We start from the raw sequence: 17,855 nt of genomic DNA, 5'->3' as shown, positions 1-17,855 counted from the left end.
ATTCTGTATTTCAAAGTGAAGAACAACTAGCTCAGAGAGATGTCAGTATCTCTCTGTGCAATGGAGTATGGAGAAGAAAGAGAAAGAAGAAGAACAAGGGAAATGGTCTGACTTGCCTAGCTCAGAGAGATCTCAGTATCTCTGCAGAGCTAGGTAGGAGGGGGAGGAAGTGGGACTACGTAGATCCCGCTTGGAGTCTTGTGATAGGTTTTGTGAAACTCTTGAGAGGGAGGGTTCACATAAAGGTCGCGCGCTACGCTGCGCTACAACGCTTATAGCGGAAAAAAGGCCACAACGCTTTTAGCGGAAAAAAGGCCTTTGTTTGCGCTAAAAGCGCTGTAGCGCAGCGTAACGACTGTAGCGGCGCGCTAACGCAAACAAAGAAATGGCGCGCTGTTAGCGCCGCTGAAAATTAGTGCAGCGTAGCGGCGCTAACAGCGCGCTAACACTATTCAAAATTGGCAGGCGCTTTTTCCCGCTAAGCTAACGCGTAGCGGCCCACAGTTACTCGGAGGAGGAACGCGAGACGTGATGCTGGGAGGAAGGACGCAGGCCGTAATGCCCGGAGAGACACAAGTCAAAGTGCTTGAAGGAAGAACGCAAGCCATGTTGCTCAAAGGAAGAACGTGAGCCGTGGTGCTCAAAGGAAGGACGCGAGCCATGGGGCTTGGTGGAAGGACGCGAGCCGCGATGCTCGGAGGGTGTAAGCCAAAGTGCTTGAAAGGTTGCTGTGAGCCAAAGTGCTTGGAGGAAGAAAGCAAGAGATGTGTCAGGTATGTAGAGGGGACATCTTTGGGAAGTCGTTGCCATTGGTGGGGTGGAGCAGAGGCGAGGGCAGGTGCAAGGATGTTGACAAGAGAGGGATAGGCTCTGCAGGCCATGACGAAGTTGGGCTGTATTTGGTGTTCCTTGACCGCTTGGGGAGGCCTGAGGGCGGTCTGGCAAATAGGCTAATTGTTTGTTGTCATTTAGCGGCTGTTTAGTCTAATTGGAGGTCATGGAGAGGGGGATCAAAAGGGGTCGTCAAGGGCGTCCTGGGGTCTATAGCCTGCAGGGTCCTTGGTGGGGTCGGTCGCAATGATTGGTCAGAGGGAGTGGTAGGGAGGTCGTCGGAGGTAAGCAAGAAACACAATGCAAGTCGGGGACTGTTTCCAGGATTTTCCAATGAACAATTTGGCCTTGTTAGCATATGATACCTACAGAATTTTATTTTCCTCAATCAGATTACCAGTGACTCTGATATTTTCATTATCATGCCAAAGTGCCTTCTTTGAAAAGTAAATTTGTACCACATTAATCCATTTCAGGAAAGGCTTGACCTATTGGAACGGCCCCTGTAAGTGTGGTCCATACATTGTACAGAATTGCTTTAAATCAATATTATTAGATGTCAAGTGTGGAGTGGGAGTGGGTAATTACCTAGGTTCAGTTTTGAGGAGCAGCATTTCCTCTCAGCCAGCCATTTATTCTGCCGCCGCTTGGTAATCCTTGTAGGCTTGTATCAACGGTGGGCCGCTACGCTAACCATAGCGGTTAGTGTAGCGTAGCACAGCACAAATGCACTATTTTTTAGCGTGGCGTTGGTGCAATTGCACGCATCTGCACTAATGCTACGCGCACAGGGTGCGCAGCTAAATTAGCTGTTAGTGTAGTGTTAGCGCAGATGCGCGCGCTTGCGCTAACATTACACACGCAGGGCGCAAAGAAGCGCGCGCTACGCTGCGCTACAGCCCTTTTAGCGGAAAAAAAGGCCTTTTGTCCGCTAAAAGCGACTGTAGCGGCGCGCTAACGCTAAAAAAGAATTGGTGCGCTGTGAGCACCGCTGAAAATTAGCGCAGCGTAGCGGCACTAGCAGCGCGCTAACGCTATTCCAAATTGGCGGGCGCTTTTTGCCGCTACACTAACGCGTAGCGCTGAAATAGCGTAGCGTAGTGGCCCACTGTTGCTTGTATGGCATTCTGCTGCTGGAAATGTAGCATCAGCTTAACAAAATCTTCAGTTTTTGTCAATGTTGAAGATCTCTTGCCATGCTTCCAGGAGTTGGAATTTGGGATGGAAGGGTGTTGATTAGACATGGTGGGTCCTTCCAGGAACAGAAAAAAAGGGGAGGGGTTCTGACCGGTCTGCTAGTGAGAGCTTGGTAAGTGGGGCAATGACTGTTGCACTGACCAAGGTTGCTGTTGGTTTGGATTGAGACCAAAAATTTGCAGAGTGCAGTGGCAGGAAGACTGCTCATACCACTGTGTTACAGCGGTTAATGCCAGAAATGCTGGCAACTCCATGTAAATGTGGGGCAGTCCGCAGCAATGCCTTTCAATACCTGGAAAATATCCGGCAATTTTAGTTTCCTCTCTCTCATCTCCTTGTGTCAGCCTCCCACAATGGGCATCTTAGCTCACAGCTGCATACTGGTATTTCTCATGTCCTGCAAGAAAAAAACCATGCTTGAAAGTTTTATTAGTGAGTTTTTCCATGTTTTGGTCCATCTCTATAGATCTTACACACTGGAAACATAACTTGACTCAATTGGGCCAGCAGATTGGCCTGCTGGCTCGTGCTGGATAGCTGAAGCGCGAACATATTCCAGCTTGAATTCTTCAGAGGCGTTTGCAGGGAGTGGATGCTTGTTACATTTAAGTAGACTCTTGACCGCAAGATACGTCTTAACCTTTCGCTGCCAGATTGGAAATTATCACCGGTGAAGGTTGAGCATTTGAAGATGTCCCAATCATTGCTGACAGTTGTGATTGCGGGAGTCTTTGACAAAGATCCAGCGGGGTTCTGTCTAGTTCCGGCCATTAGGATCCGCTCTTAATTCGTGGAGTTGAGATCGGTAGGTTCCGCGTCCGAGACTGTAAATCTGTAAGATTCCACAGAACTAAGAGGTATATTTCATTATGAGAAAGACTGGTCTATCTGACAGGCTCAGAGACTTAGAGAAAGAATGAAAAACAAGCTTTACCTAAGAGCGGAATCAGGGCCGGCTCTGGTAAAGGGATTGGGCTGTTGGGCAGCTATACACGCGCAGTGGCGGTTGAGGGACAAGTACGTCTGGTATGGTCTGAGAACACTGCGCAGAGCGTCAGCGCTGAGACTTCAGTGAGTGAAGCTGTAGAGAAAGATGAGTTCTCTTACGGGGACTCAGTAGGCTTAGCGCTCCACACTTTAGCCAATCTGAGCTATGAGGTTGCAGGTGCTGCCGGCTCCTGCTATGTACGCGGTGCTCCGGTCAGCTTCTGACAACCCTGGTTGGACTCTGCAGCGCAGGACTTACCTCCATTAACGGGGTGGGTGATCCTGTCGCTGAGGCTTGGACCTAATCGGTCTATGGCTTCGGAAGTTATTGAACTGTATCAGGAGTTAGAGTCCTGTCAGCGTAACGTTCCTAGCTGTGACAATCCTAGCATCTCGACTTACCTTGTAGGTGTCTGAGTCTGCTTAGGTCGCTTAGGCACTCCGTCGATTGCTGACGTGGCTGGTTTGGAGCAGAGGATTAGCGTTAGCTTAATCCTTCTGCCTGGGAGCAACATGCATATGCATGTGCCTAAGAGAAGCGCGGACTCCAGTCCCCCTTGCGGGGTTAGGGTTTAGTTCCTGCTGCTTCCTGCGCTCAGGGCCGAGGCCCGAGTCTTGACAGTAATGACCCTCTAGTGAATACACTGTTGCAAGCCAACCTGCCCTTGACCACCCTTGCTGCTGCCGTGCCACCACACCTCCAACAATATTTTGAATCAGCCAGTGATTCTCCCATCACAATCAACAGTAATTCTCACCTTGACCACAATTTGCCTGCCCATGCCAGTTCCTCCCATGTGCAGGCCCAAAAACACTGTTTGCAAGCCCAGAAAACATGATTTGATTAGTTTGGGCAGCATGTCCTGCAACTTCAGTCACAATGTTGTAACAGCTGCGCTGTGTTTAGTGCAGCGGACTTCTGTGCCGCTGTGTTTAGCTCAGCAGACTTTTGTGCCGCTGTGTTTAGCGCAGCAGACTTTTGTGCCGCTGTGTTTAGCGCAGCGGACTTTTGTGCCGCTGTGCTAACCGCCTTTTGTTTTTCCTGGAAAAAAATGATGGTTTTAGCTTGCTAAAAAAAGAGCTCACGTAGCGCTGAACCGCTGCGCGTCGGCGGTTTGGAAAAGAAGAAGAAAAATGGTTTAAATGCTGTTAAAAGAGGTTTAACATACAGTAAAATGCTGCTATCCGCTAAATTAGCGGATAGCATAGCAGATTTCCGCTTCCGCTGCGCTATTGCTAATTGCCCTGGGTGGGTAGCGGTCAAACGCTGAGCGTAGCAAGTAGCGCAGCGGTTTTTTCAACAGCTTCCGCTAAATTCAACCGCTGTGCTGCACTAAATGACCGCTTTTTTTAGTGCAGCGCAGTGGTTACAATGTTGCTTCAGGTAATAATTGCTGTCACATCAACAGGAAGATCAAAGTCTTTGGAAAAAAATTATGTTAGGGCCTGTACCAAAGCGGGCGTAAAAACCGGTTTTCCAGTGGGAATCAATTTTTTCTGCAAAAAACAGTTTTCCCCAAAAGAAGTACACCACAGCACCTGATTTTTGGGACATCCAGAAAACAGTTTTCCTTGAAAATGGTGGATTTTCAAAAATAGGTCTGACTCTGCCCCTGTTTTTCTACAGCGCCAATCAAGTTGTTTGCAAGATCTGAAAGCCAACATGTAAACTAAAAATGATTAATCATACTTTGCTCCTTGTATTTTGTTTATTATGATAACTGACAGATTCAGTGTCAACCATCTATTCATAGACAAGTGGGGGAGAGAGGAAGCAGATGTGAGTGTGTGGGTGTACTCCAAACCTGGAGTGCCAGGGGATTCAAGAGGTGGAGCCGCGGTAGCAATGAAAATTAAGAGTTTTTGCTCTCCTTTCCTTGAGTCTCAATAGTAGGTACCGCTTTGGACAGAAGAGAGGCCAAGATCAATCCCAGTTGGATTACCAAGGTCTACAACAAGAATGAGATCCACGTCTCCGATTGTCTCCCTCCTGTCATCCTAATCCAAACCACACAAAAAGGGGAGAAAAAAGATGAATCAAAGATAGCCAGGTCAGGAGAGACTTGTACAAACCTGAAGTACCAGTGCATCAAGGTGATTGTCAAACGGCTTCTCCTGAGAATTCATCTTGATAAAATGAGTAAGAGCCTGAACAGCTGGACAGCGTGCTGTGGAAGGACAGTGACGCAAGATGGACAGCGCCTTCCAGGAGGCCCGGGCAGCGGGGTGTTCACTCTTGCCGACCAGAACTTTGTTCCCCTCAGCTAAATCACCGCCGTCCTTCGTGTCTAGAGTCCGCGGGAGCTCTTGCAATCCGTCAGAAAAGATCTTCGCCAGAAAACTCAAAGTGTGCCTTCCAATAAGCAGCTGTGGTGCTCTTCAAAAGTCTGGTCCTAAGTTTTGGTTAGATCAGCTTTGATCTTCATGAAGTGAGATGGATGTCTCTATAAGATATCATAAAGGATACAGAGGTTGAGAGAGAGAAATATTGACATATCCAACCAGACAAAGTAGAGGCAGGACAACGGCCAAAACTGCCGCGCTCCAGCGAACGGTCTGTTTTAGGCCGCTGGAAAAGAAGCTTAGCCTGGTGATCCAAGACATCTGTTGTAGCGTAGTCCAGCATCGAGCCGCAAGCTGCTGCATTTGCTGGTCATTTTATCATTTGCGATTGGTGACCGGCGAACTTCATCTGTTTAACGGCCAAGGAGTGGATAGCGATTATCTCCGAGCGCAAAAGCGAGTAACTGTGCATGCCAGGAGTCAATAAGGTCAGGATGACGGGTTGCGTAAGAGTACCTGGTCAGGACCGGGCGGTGGTGAGCTAGATTGGGCTGTTGGATGTGCATGGTTTGACCAGGTAAGCCCGATGGAGTGGCAGGAACGTGTTTTGGCTGATAGCAGGTGGAATGCAAGGTTAGTCTGTGAGTGTGGCGTCAACCCGTTTCCAGTGTGACTGCCAAAGGAGTGATTGTAACTAAGCTGCAGTTGAGGTGTTTATTGGCAGGCGAGGTCAGTTGTTGGTGTGCCAAGCGGATTGAGCTCAAAGAGTAGGTAAGCAGTGGCACCACTGAGATGGGAACTGTTGGCGTAGGAACAGGGGCGGCCACGGCGCTGAGGGCGGGGCAAACAAAGACGGTGTGGTGAGTGCGTGGTTACTGGTCAACTGTGGGGTATTTAAAGGGGGGGTTGTGGGGTCGAGTGAACCGCAGGGGATCCGGTTTTGTCCTACCCCCTCCCTGGGAGGCCCCTAACTGCTTGGTTAGGCCCCCCCTGGACAGTTTACCAACCGGCCCTTTTTTGCTTGTTGCTCCGGCACAGCTGGAGGGTCATCCATAGGGCCTTTGGGTCTTTGTGGATATTTCAACGTGTTTTTGCTTGTGTAATTGTTTTGTAATGTAGCTAGTTAATTATTTTTGAGACTTAAACACGCAAAAACTTAGATCTAAATGTCTAGGATTTTGTGTATTTAAGATAGTTGGATGTGCGCAAGAGAACGGTGATTAGTCTCTTCCTCACGATTGAATGTTTTGTTGCGCGTAATTTTATTTCAATTTTAACTAACCTTATAAAAGTGATTGAGAATCTGATAAACAACCTGAGCAACGACACAACAAGTTTGAGCAATAACACACCTAAAAGAAAACAAATGAGAAGAATAAAAGATAGAAATGATGAAAGACAAGCAGACTAGATGAGAATGATAAAGATAATGTAAACGGAAAATAGGCATACCTGCGATGAACGCAGAGTGATTTTGTTTTGATTTGATTGATTGATGTTTTACGAGGGACGCGCGCAAGAGAACGGTGATCTATTCAATGGGTAAAGATAGGGGAAAGAAAATAATGGGAAGAGTGTTTAGTTGTTGTTGATTTTTGATGTTGATGACTTGAGGAATCTGGAAGAAGGGAAATTTTGCTTACTAGTCTCTTCCTCACAATTGAATGTTTTGTTGCGCGTGAGGAAAAGACTAGCAGGCTTGGGCAGAGTCGGTTTTGATGTCAGGGAAATTTTCAGCTTGGGTTAGGTTCAAGTTTGGGATATTCACTATGGGCGTGTAGAGTTTAGGATATTCACTATGAGCGTGAGAATTGGAAATGCTTGCTGCGTATTCACAATTGGAAGACGCAGTATTTCAACAAATGAAGGCTTGCTTCTTGTCTTTCTTTTGGTGTTATGTATCATATTGTACTGGTTCTCACTGATTTTATAATGATTTTTGAAAACTGTCTGTTTTCAGCTCCCTAGGACTTGTTTTGGTGTGCGCGGGGTGCTCGAACCGCTCGTTCGAGCAAAAAAAAGTTTGAAGTGTGATTTCATAAAAATCATTATAAAATCACAAGATTATGTACTTGTTCTGAGTTTGGGTGGGATGAACAGGAAGATGCAGCTCTTCCACAAACCCTGACCAAACATCCTCAAATTTTTGAGGAAAGTGAGCAACTTGAGGATGAAGTTTCCTCCCACCAAAAGGTGGGAAACTCATCACGCGGGTTTGCTGACCTAAGGCGCAAGTCCCCCCTGCGGGGGGGTTCGCTTCGCGAACCGACCAGCCAGCCAAATGGCTGGCGCACCCCGCAGCAGGGGACTTGTGTTAAGTTTGAGCAGGGAGCAGGTACATACTTGTACCCGCTTCGCCAATCTGCTTGGCCAGCGATTTGACCTGCTCGCCAAGCAGGTGCTTTTGACAAGCAGGTACCTGTAGCGGCTTCGAAGCGGGCACAAGTACCTGCTCGGCCAGCCAGTTGACCTGCTCGGCCAGCTGGTTGACCTGCTCGGCCAGCAGCTTGACCTGCTCGCGGAGCAGGTCAGGGATATGCTGCTTGCGGAGCAGGTTAGGCTGCTCGCCGAGCAGAGGTTGGGCTGCTCGCCGGGCAGAGGTTGGGCTGCTCGGCGAGCAGGTTGGGCTGCTCGCCGAGCAAGTACTGTTACCTGCTGGCTGAGCTGGAGCAGGTACCTGTAACTGTACCCCCTCGGCGAGCAGGTTGTCCTGATGGCCAAGCAGGTGAATGTACCAGCTCGGCGAGCTTTTCCCTGCGAGTAGGTCAACCTGCTCGCCGGAGCAGGTCATCCTGCTGGCCAAGCAGGTAAAAGTACCTGCTCGTCGAGTAGGTTAACCTGCTGGGCGAGTAGGTTAACCTGCTCGACGAGTAGGTTAACCTGCTCGACGAGTAGGTTAACCTGCTTGACGAGTAGGTTAACCTGCTTGGCGAGTAGGTTAACCTGCTCGCTGAGCTGTTACCTGCTCCGGAGCAGGTACATGGAACTGTACCTGCTCGGCCAGCAGGTCATCCTGATGGCCGAGCAGGTAGAAGTACCTGCTCGGCGAGTAGGTCAACCTGCTCGTCGCCGCGCAGGTATGGCTGAGCCGGAGCAGCTACCTGTAACTGTTTCTGCTCGGCGAGCAGGTACTTTTACCTGCTTGGCCAGCAGGTTGATCTGCCAGGTACCTGAACCTGCTTGGCCAGCCGGTTGACCTGCTCGGCCAGCAGCTTGACAGGTTGACCTGCTGGCAAAAGTTTCCTCGGATTAGCCAACAACCGATGATTCAAAATCATCGGTTATTGAGCCACCAATATTCATTTTCCTCGGTGGGCCCCCGACCAAGTTTTCATATGATCGGTTGTGGATGACCGATGATATGAAAGCTCGGTTGAACTGTCAACCGAGCTTCCACTACTCGGTTGGTGGCGGCCAAGGTTGACTCGGCTGACCCCTGACCAAAGAATTGAATTCATCGGTCAGGCATCGTGCCGATTTTGGCTCGGCTGCGGAGCAGCCGACTTTGAATCGGACAGCAAAACCTTTGGGTTGCTGTCCCCCGATGTTGACTTGGGTGCGGATTGCCTCGGATGCGTGCAACCAATTTTAAATTGGTTGCGCGCACCCCAGATTAACGCGGATGCACGCATCCAAGCCTTATATGCTGGCAGTGTTTTGATTCATATATTGATTGTTGCGGATTTTGCATTGGTTTTTTGTCCAATGGGGAAACCCATGATTTTTTTTCTCTCATTTTGTGTATTTACAGGGGGAACCCTTGATTTTTTTTTTTAGTGCTCTGGGAAATCTGTTTCTTTAATAAACTTGGATAGTCACATCATAAATGAAATCAAACATGACATCCTCACATCAACACTTCCACACCTTGCAAAGGTCAATTTCCTGTGGTATTTTTTTATTTTTTTCTGAAGTCAAAATGATCCTCAAACTTTAAACTTGGTCAAGGATCATTTCAATCAATAACACAGCAAAAGTGACAAACCTAAAGAGGATAATTTTGATAAATTATCTTTTAAAGCAGAAGGCCCATACATTAATACACACAAAGCATAAGCAAGGTCAAAGTAAATGACCAAAGTAGTAGGATCTATGAATGAATGTGTCAAGGAGGTTACACAGATGATGAAATGACAAAATTATGATGATCAAAAGCAAATTAAAAATAGATTCCTTTACAATTAATAAAATCTCCAACTTCTGGGCCCACGACCTCACCCTCAAAGCCGCACTACACCTGCAAATACAATCCATCCACCAAACACCTAAACTCAATCATCAGGAAAGGCCTTGATGTGTCATCACAGCCAATATCCCTGGAAATATGAGAATGAATGAATTTTTGTACTTCTTGCATGTCTGATTCATAAACATTACACATGAAGTGCCCCAGCCACCAAGACCTTTTCCATGCAGCAAACTCTGATTCAATTGAATTGAACCTACAAACCTGACTGGTTTCAGACAAGACACACATATGAGATCAATTTAGTCTACTAATGCACTATTTGTTTCAAATAAAACCTTGCTATTCATTATCCCGGTTCACATTGGGCCAGGACCAGCAAAATTCTAATTAAAATTAACTTCATGTAATTTCAGTTCTTGCTGAAAGTTGGACTCTCACCACCATTATTTGGCTTTTTAAGGTCCCAATTTTATCAAACAGCAAGATCAATTTTAGCTGGGGACTTGAAATGCTCCAACATGAACTCACCTATTGTTTCTCCATTGAAAAACTAAAACACAAACAAATAGCATTTTTTCAACCACATCACAATACTTCTATCTATCAAGTCAAGATATTAATATTTTGATATCTATTCATGCATGTATTTTATTTTTCTTGTTTAAAGAGAGTGTATGCCTTTTCTTTTACTAAGAGAAAGAGAAAGAAACAAAGAGAAAATAAACTAAACAGAATAAATAAGTGTGTTTAAGCCATCTTATAGATCAACAAAAGAGACAATAATACTGGCACAAAAACCAAGCACCAAACAGAAAAAAGAGGGCCACAGAAAGTAATGCCCAAATTGGAAGTACCATTTATTTGCGGGGTCCTTCAGGACCTCGGCGGGAATCCTTTTGAGGGACATAGTAAAGCAGGAGCTTGGGGACAGTGCGGATGTGGGATTGGTATAAAGGGCATGGAAAATCAGGAGCTTGAGGCTGGTGTGCCTGGCGCGGCCGGAGTATTGGATGAGATGTTTAATAAGGGCAATGAGGTTGGCTGGCCACTCGGGAAATAAGCTCTCAGGCCGAGTGGGTCTCATCAGAGGAGTATTTTTGGGGGAGCCGGAAGATATTCTGGGGTGGATGGGGGAAAAGGCGATGGGCTGGTTGAGGCGGAAAAAGGTGTGTGCTGCAAGACTATCAAGGCTTTTGAAGAGGAGCGCCAGGTACTCATGGCTGGCCCGGAATCTGTGGAGGATGAGGCGGAGTAGCTAAGCATGGTTGAGAGGTTGGTGTATGACTGGTTCAAGTCTTTGCATATTCCCGGGTGTTGTATAGCTTGGTGAAGGGAGTCAACAAACAAGCCCCAGCAAGAGACTGAGGCAAATCAGCTGTTCTGGAAGGTGTACCTTTACTCTTGTACTGCTGCTTGCGAGTTTCAGCACGCATGGACAAAACAGCGAGCAGGTGAGATCCTCCATTAGCAGTAACTGCTCCCGACGCACACGGCGGCTGAGCATTGGCCCCAGCCGCCGCAGTAGCAGCTGCAGCCAGCGAGATCAATCTGTGTGCCAAAGGATATGGATAAATTGTGCACAGGCGGACTGGTCAAGCGGCTGCCTCGAGACTGGCATGGATGAGGCAATCAAGGTGATTTGTAGGGCGTCAACAAGCTCTGAAGGCACTTCTTGGGTGGTTCGGGACCCGTCACCAACCCCCATCTTTTACCCAGCCTGGATAGCTGAATTTCTCGGCCCCTGATACTTGTCCTCATCCTTATGGTGCTCATCAGCATCAACAGAGTGTGATACGGTGGAGGGGCCCTTGTGGCCGAAGAAGCGCTCGCGATTGACCTGCCTGTTGCTCTTCGTCCGGCGGACTTCGCGGCGACTCAGCTGGTCCTGATTGGGTCAGGAGGGCGAATAAGAGGGCGGGGAGATATGCTTGAGGATATGGTAGCTACGGCGCCGGGGACGGTCTGATGGGCTGCGGGTGGAGTGGATGCTGTCCTTTGTGATGAGTTTTCAGGTTTGTACTGACTTTCATTCAAGCACTGCGGACTGAATCAGGTGAAGAGGCTCACCTGTATGGTGTTGAGCTTGGTGGTAGTTCCAGTTGCAACGGTAATGTTGGTATGATGATGGCACCAGGAGCAAGGCAGCATGTAATACAATGCAATGGTAGTTACAAACAAGGTGAGTCAAGGTATGGGTTGCCGGGATACAGCGTGGAAGGCGAGTTGTAAAGGGAGTCGTGGCAACGGTTATGTGTATCAGAAATTGAAGGAGCGGGCACAGAGTTGGGGCCTATAAGTACTCCATGTAGACTCTGCTGCTGTCTCCTCAGGCAGCTCCTACTGCTGTAATTCCAGCCAGGAGTTGCCTCATCCCTCTCCGCTGTTGCACTTGCGCAGTTTGAGGGGGCATCAAACCATTGTGCTGCATTTCCAGCCACTGGTTTGTACTCAACCCCCTCTGCTGTTGCACTTGCACGGTTTGAGGGGTTAAGTTTGGTGACCCCCCTTTGCATAATGCCCTTGCGGCGCGCTGGGGGTCATCTGCCCACCATTTTTGACCCTGCTAGCCAGGGAAGGATGGTGGGCTGGCTGTGTTGTGTTTTTCCCAGTCTTGCTATGTTGTATTTTTTTTGTATTTTGATAAGTTGTAGGGGGAACCCTTGATCTTGATTTCTGTGATTGGCTGTCTTTAATAAACTTGGATAAAGCATAGGCAAACTATTCTGACAACCCCTAAGCTTTGAAGTTCTAACCCTATTATCTGATACCCTGCTTGCCCTTATTTGTTCCACTAGATAAAAATCCACTACATTTCATGTGATGGTTTTCTGTTTATTATATCTGATAGGAAGTGCTCTTGATTTTCTGATGGTATTGGATCATAATCACCACTAATGCATTGATCTTTAGTTTGTTGGTAATATTTTACAAGTAGAATCATCAATTGAAGTTGGTCACATTTTATCTGTTGGACATTCTGAACTATATTTGGCTAGTAAATCTAACATATGTCAGCACCTTTCAAATCAATTTAACACAAATTTTCCCAAAATAATACCTCCCAATGTCAGTGAAGGCCGTATCAAGCTGAGATTGAAGTTTCAAGGGTCCCAGCAGCTGACTTTTTCCGTCTTTCTATCTGATGAGCTGAGCAGCCTGAGGTACATTTTCTAATTGAAGAAGCCAAAGACAGTCAGGAAGCTCTGGAAATCTGCAGTAACAAATCAAAAGAGCTCACAACCTCTAGTGGCGAAGCACATCTTCTTGAAATTCTGGTTGCTTCCCAAAGAATTCAAGAAGTAGAAAAAGACTGTCCAATTTGCTTGGAAAAGTGCTTGGATGAAAAAACAGTGCTTCCAGCTTGCCAGCACACATTTTGCACCACTTGCATTGATTCATGGTTGAAGGTGAATTCTTCCTACCCACTTTGCTGCCAGGTGGATCTTACCACTCAGGCCAGGTTGGTATCAAATGAATCAAATTCTCAAGATGTTGCATTAACTGATCAAGAAGTAGCACAAAGTGATGAATAATCACCAGCTCAGCAACAAAGCAACTTCTTTGGTCATATTTTTGAGTGTTTTGTATTCACAGTTATTGTGGGTGTGATAATTATTTTTGGCATCAAATTACACTAGTAAGTGTTCTAGCAGAATTTTTCCTGTGGCAATGAAATCCCTAACACTGTCAAATTGTTCTGACACACCTCTATCAAAATAAGTGGTATAAACCCTCCAGGTAAATATTTTGGTTCAAGGAATAGCTATCATTATTATCCTCCTCCCACCAGCACAGGGCCATGATTATTGAAATAATTACAGCTTCTGGAATTCAATTGCTTTTGTCAGCCTTAGAGATACCTCAACTATCCAAAAGACTGCAATAACTTGGTAAATAATAATAATTAATGAATCATTATTGCAGAATCAGATTCCTCATCATAAATTAAGGCGGGTCACCCACTCAAAGTAACCCCTTCCTCCTATTCCTTCATGTACTAATTTTATAATTAAGAATTGGCCCCAGAAAGCGCCCAAAAAAGGTATTACATACAAAAAATTAGTAAAATAAACAAAGTACATAAAATTAAACTATTGTACATGAAAGATTAATGTTAGTCATGTAAAAATACCCCGTGAAAGTATTATGTAGACTTCTACTGAAGCTCTTTCACATGACAATTGGTTAAGTCATGTGACACAACGGTGGGTTGCTACTTTACGGTTATCCATATCGTAACATTATCATAGCGATTTTTGGTCCCTCTACAATAACCGGACCGGTAGCAATGGGGAAATGTGGTGCAATATCAATATTGCACCGGCCGGGTGTTTTTCTTTTCAAGGCCGCTACAATATCTATGGGCAGAGCAGGAGGTATTTATCAATATATTGATCAAGAAAAGGCCATTTCAGGGCTGATTTGACCTTTCACTGCTCAATCAAGTGTTGCTCTGCTTGATAAGGGCCAAGTTGACCCTCAATTGCTTAATAACATGTTAATTTTCTCGATAACACGTTACTTTACTAATAACTGCTGTGCAAAAAAAGGCCAGTTACAATAACTGTGACGCGGCTATCCGCGCGCTAGCGCTAACAATACCTGTAAAAATGTTAGGTGCAGCTTGCTACTTTACTCTACAGCCCCGGTTATCATAGAGTAAAGTAGCAACCCATTGTTGTGTGACAGAGTCAGGGAAATTAGTCTATTATAATATAAATAAATTGCCCACAGCCAAGCCTTGTTCACGGCTACACCTCAGGATACTCCCATAGGGAGAAAAGGGCTTAGTGGTTGCGTCACCAACACCCCAACTATTACGCTAAATTAGATTAGCGGCGCTAATTCCGTAGCGTAGCGAACCATTGCTAAATAAAATGGCGGTTAGCGTTAGCGGTAGCGCAAAAATCCACTTTTTAGGGGTAGCGTAGCGAAGGTGCCGCTAATCTTTATACGCCTCCCATGTAGCGTAGCTACAATGAGGGCGCTAACACTAAGTTTACATGTAATTTAGCGGTGCAGCGGCTTTCAATTGCTAAAGTACCCGCTACGCCGCTACATTGAGTAATCAGCAGTATAGGGGTACTTTAGCGGGGCTTTGACCTGGTTGGAACACACCAGCACCGCTAAAAATGATTATACTGTTGGATTTGGCGTAATCCGACAGCAAGAGTTCTGCGAGCGGTCCCGAGCGCCCCCAGCGCTTGTACAGCTACTGTTGCACGAAATCCAACAGTACAGCTCAACAGTAGCACAGTTGTACTGTCGGATTTCACAAAATCCGACAGTACAACTAAACAGTAGCACAGTCGTACAGTTAGATTACGCGTAATCCGACAGTACGAGCTCTGCGAGCGCTGAGTAGGCAAATATTCCAGCGGAGTGCGCACTGCAGGATTTCGTGAAATCTGACAGTAAAACTCAACAGTAGCACAGCCGTACTATGAGCTCTGCAAGCGCTGAGTAGGCAAATATTACCACGGAGTGCGCAATAATTCACTCTTATTACTAATTAATTCAATGAAACTATATCTGAGTTGCTTACCTACTCCCGTCGCTAATTAGCGATCTAACTTAGCTAATTAATCGCTGCATTAGCAAATGGGGCGCTAAAAGAAATTTAGCGTAGTTTTTTTGCGCTACAAACGCTAAACATTAGCGATTAAATTTGTCTGTTATTCTCTCAACTCAGGTTGAAATTGTAACTGTAGCTGAAAGACAACTGCGCTAAATTGCAGCGTAGCTGGCAGACCGCTACGCTAAACAATTTGCTATATGCGCTAAATGTAGCATAATAGTTGGGGTGTTGTTGCGTCCACTGAAGTTCCCTCTATAAATAGAGGCCTATTTGGCCCTCAGGAAAAGATCCCCCAGACCATTCACCGCCCATAAACTGTAAGTTTGCCGTGAATATTCTTCTCTGCTACTGTAGCACCTTTTTGCTTTAAAACCATCCCCAGCACGCAAAATCCACTGGATTAAACCTTTCAAATATCGAAAATCCCTTATTAGCATATTTAAAGCTATATCCTTATAAGTAGTTTCCGTAAGACCTCCGCCTCTGTCAAGCAGCCAATCAGTTTAAGCGCTTACCACCTACTTTTTACGCCAAATTTATTCCCTGTAATTAATAATTATATATTATTAATTACATAATAAATCCTCCTATTTTAAAGAGTGTTTAAAACCCTTGCAGTGGCCATATTTACCACGTAACAAGTTTAGTAATTTACATTACTAGTGTTTACATCAGCACAGCTATAGTGCTAGGGCCCAAATGCCTTGAGACAACGGTGAAACAGATACTATACAATACAGTATCTTCAGATACTTGTGTATTGTATCTGTTGAAAAATACAAATGTATTGTATCTGCCTGAAGATACAATACCATAGTATTGTATCAATAAATTATTAAAACTTGATTTTCTTGTTTTTGGCCACTGTGGACTGTATACAGAAAAACTATCAAAAAACGTAAAAATACAGTATCTTGTATTGGGCTGTATTTGCAACAAGATACCAAAGTTTGAATAAATTTGTATAGTATTGGTCTTTGAATACAATACAAATAAATAGTATTGGGTGCAAAACAGATACAAATACAGGCAGATACAGATACATGTATTGTATTTGTTTCACCGTTGCTTGAGATGCCTCAGGGTCCGCCGTTGGCTGGAAGGCAGGCGCGCACGTGGGGACTCTATTGAGGCCACAAACAACGTCCAGGGTGCCAAAACCTCACGGGCAATAACACACAGGGTAAATGTTTGGAGGTATCTCTTATAATTTTCAAAATCAAGATGCTCGGGGACATCTACTTAGATACAGATACAACGGGAGGGAAACAAGATTGGGGGGGGGTGGGAAGAGGGAGCAAAAATAGGCAACATCACTTCACAAGGACTAGGAATGTAAATGGGTTGGGTCGCCCTGGAAAGACCCAAGACCCAATGGGTTCTGGGTTGGGTTTGGGCAGCCCTCAGGCCTCTCTTTAAAAAACCGACCCAATTAGATAATCGGGTCGAGTTTGGGCAGGGTTTTTCCCACTCGGGTCGGCCCATGAACCCAATTGTGACCCAAAATGAGGGCACATCATGCTCAATCACTCGCCGAGAGGGATACAGCCAATGAATTTGTACCAGCTCACCAAGAGGAATACATACCTCCCGGTGGGCTGGACTTCAATCAGCTCTCCAAGATGAATACATACCTCTTGGCGAGAAGGACTTTGTCAGCAGTTTGGCAAGAGGAATGCATACCTCCCAGAGAGCTAGACTTATGAGCAGCTTGCCGAGAGGGATAAATACCTCTTGGCAAGATGGATTTGTACCAGCTTGCCAAGAGGACTACATGCCTCTTGGCAAGCTAGTCAAAGCTTAGCTTGCTGGGAAGAATACTCACGGAGACCTGGCCAAAGTCCAGCTTGCTGTATTTCTCTGAGCTGGGCTTGGTTCAATTGTCCAGGGTGTCTTGGCGTATATGTCCCTGCACGCCAAAAAAAGATGGCGTACACAGGTTTTCAAGGATGGCATAAAAATCTAGTGTGCATTTAGCACGACTGATGTTGTCCTGGGTCGGCCCGAGAGCCGACCTGGACCCAACTCGGACCCAACTCCTCATTAATGGGTTTGGGTTTGGGCACTACATTTGCAGTTTTGTCCCAACCCAACCCAACCCGGTGCTCACGTTGGGTTGGGTTTGGGCACCATTTTCCGACGCAAACCCGACCTGTTTACATCCCTAACAAGGACTAATGAATGTTGGGGGGGGGGGGGGGGGGGGTGGAGGGAGGGCAATCACGAGTACATTCACATATCAGTGATCTCGGCAGCTGGGGCCCTGACGTTGTCCACGGTTGGGCAAACACAGTAAGTCCTCCAACATGGGGGACGCGCCGAAGAGTTCGGTGTCCTTCTGGAACATCAGGTGATGCCACCTGCAAAGCATAACTTGAGTCAGATCCAAAGTTGATCGCAAGAGCCCTCCAAACTCACGCGTTGATGTATTTCTCCGTTGGTTAAGACTTGGCAAGGCAAGAGCAGGCTGAGGAGGGGATTGTTACTAGGTCAGACTTACCTGGGGGGTGTGGGGACTTACCTTAGAAGTAGGGGGCAGGAGTAGGGGGCAGGGGTGGATTTATTCATGATATCGGAGAAGTTGCTCGTATGGGGGGAAACTTGGGGGAAAGTTTTTGGGCAGACAAGGGATGTGTTGACTTGGAGCAAGGTGATACATGCAATATATATCACCAGGTCAGGGTTAGGTCTGGGGCAGGGAAGCCGGGTCGAGGACCACCAACACTGTCCACACTCATCCATGACGCGAGCCGGCTGAATCCAAGCCAACTGGATCGCGGCTCAAGGGCC

General features: G+C 46.4%; 2 protein-coding genes across 2 annotated transcripts; both read right to left on the bottom strand.

Moving 5' to 3' along the window:
* Window positions 1-504: 504 nt before the first annotated feature.
* PtA15_2A210 (uncharacterized protein) lies at window positions 505-881 on the bottom strand (the record flags this gene model as incomplete). The annotated part of the gene is made up of 2 exons (XM_053166208.1): window positions 505-693; window positions 789-881. 2 exons carry the CDS (start codon window positions 879-881, stop codon window positions 505-507), a joined length of 282 nt encoding a protein of 93 aa, XP_053017452.1.
* A 10,384-nt stretch (window positions 882-11,265) lies between these two features.
* Window positions 11,266-11,517, bottom strand: PtA15_2A209 (uncharacterized protein; the record flags this gene model as incomplete). Its single annotated transcript, XM_053166206.1, has 2 exons — window positions 11,266-11,430; window positions 11,512-11,517. 2 exons carry the CDS (start codon window positions 11,515-11,517, stop codon window positions 11,266-11,268), a joined length of 171 nt encoding a protein of 56 aa, XP_053017451.1.
* Between the last annotated feature and the right edge of the window lie 6,338 nt (window positions 11,518-17,855).

Source organism: Puccinia triticina, chromosome 2A (assembly GCF_026914185.1).
Source record: "Puccinia triticina chromosome 2A, complete sequence".
NCBI lineage: Eukaryota > Fungi > Basidiomycota > Pucciniomycetes > Pucciniales > Pucciniaceae > Puccinia > Puccinia triticina.
This window is presented reverse-complemented; position numbering and strand designations above follow the sequence as displayed.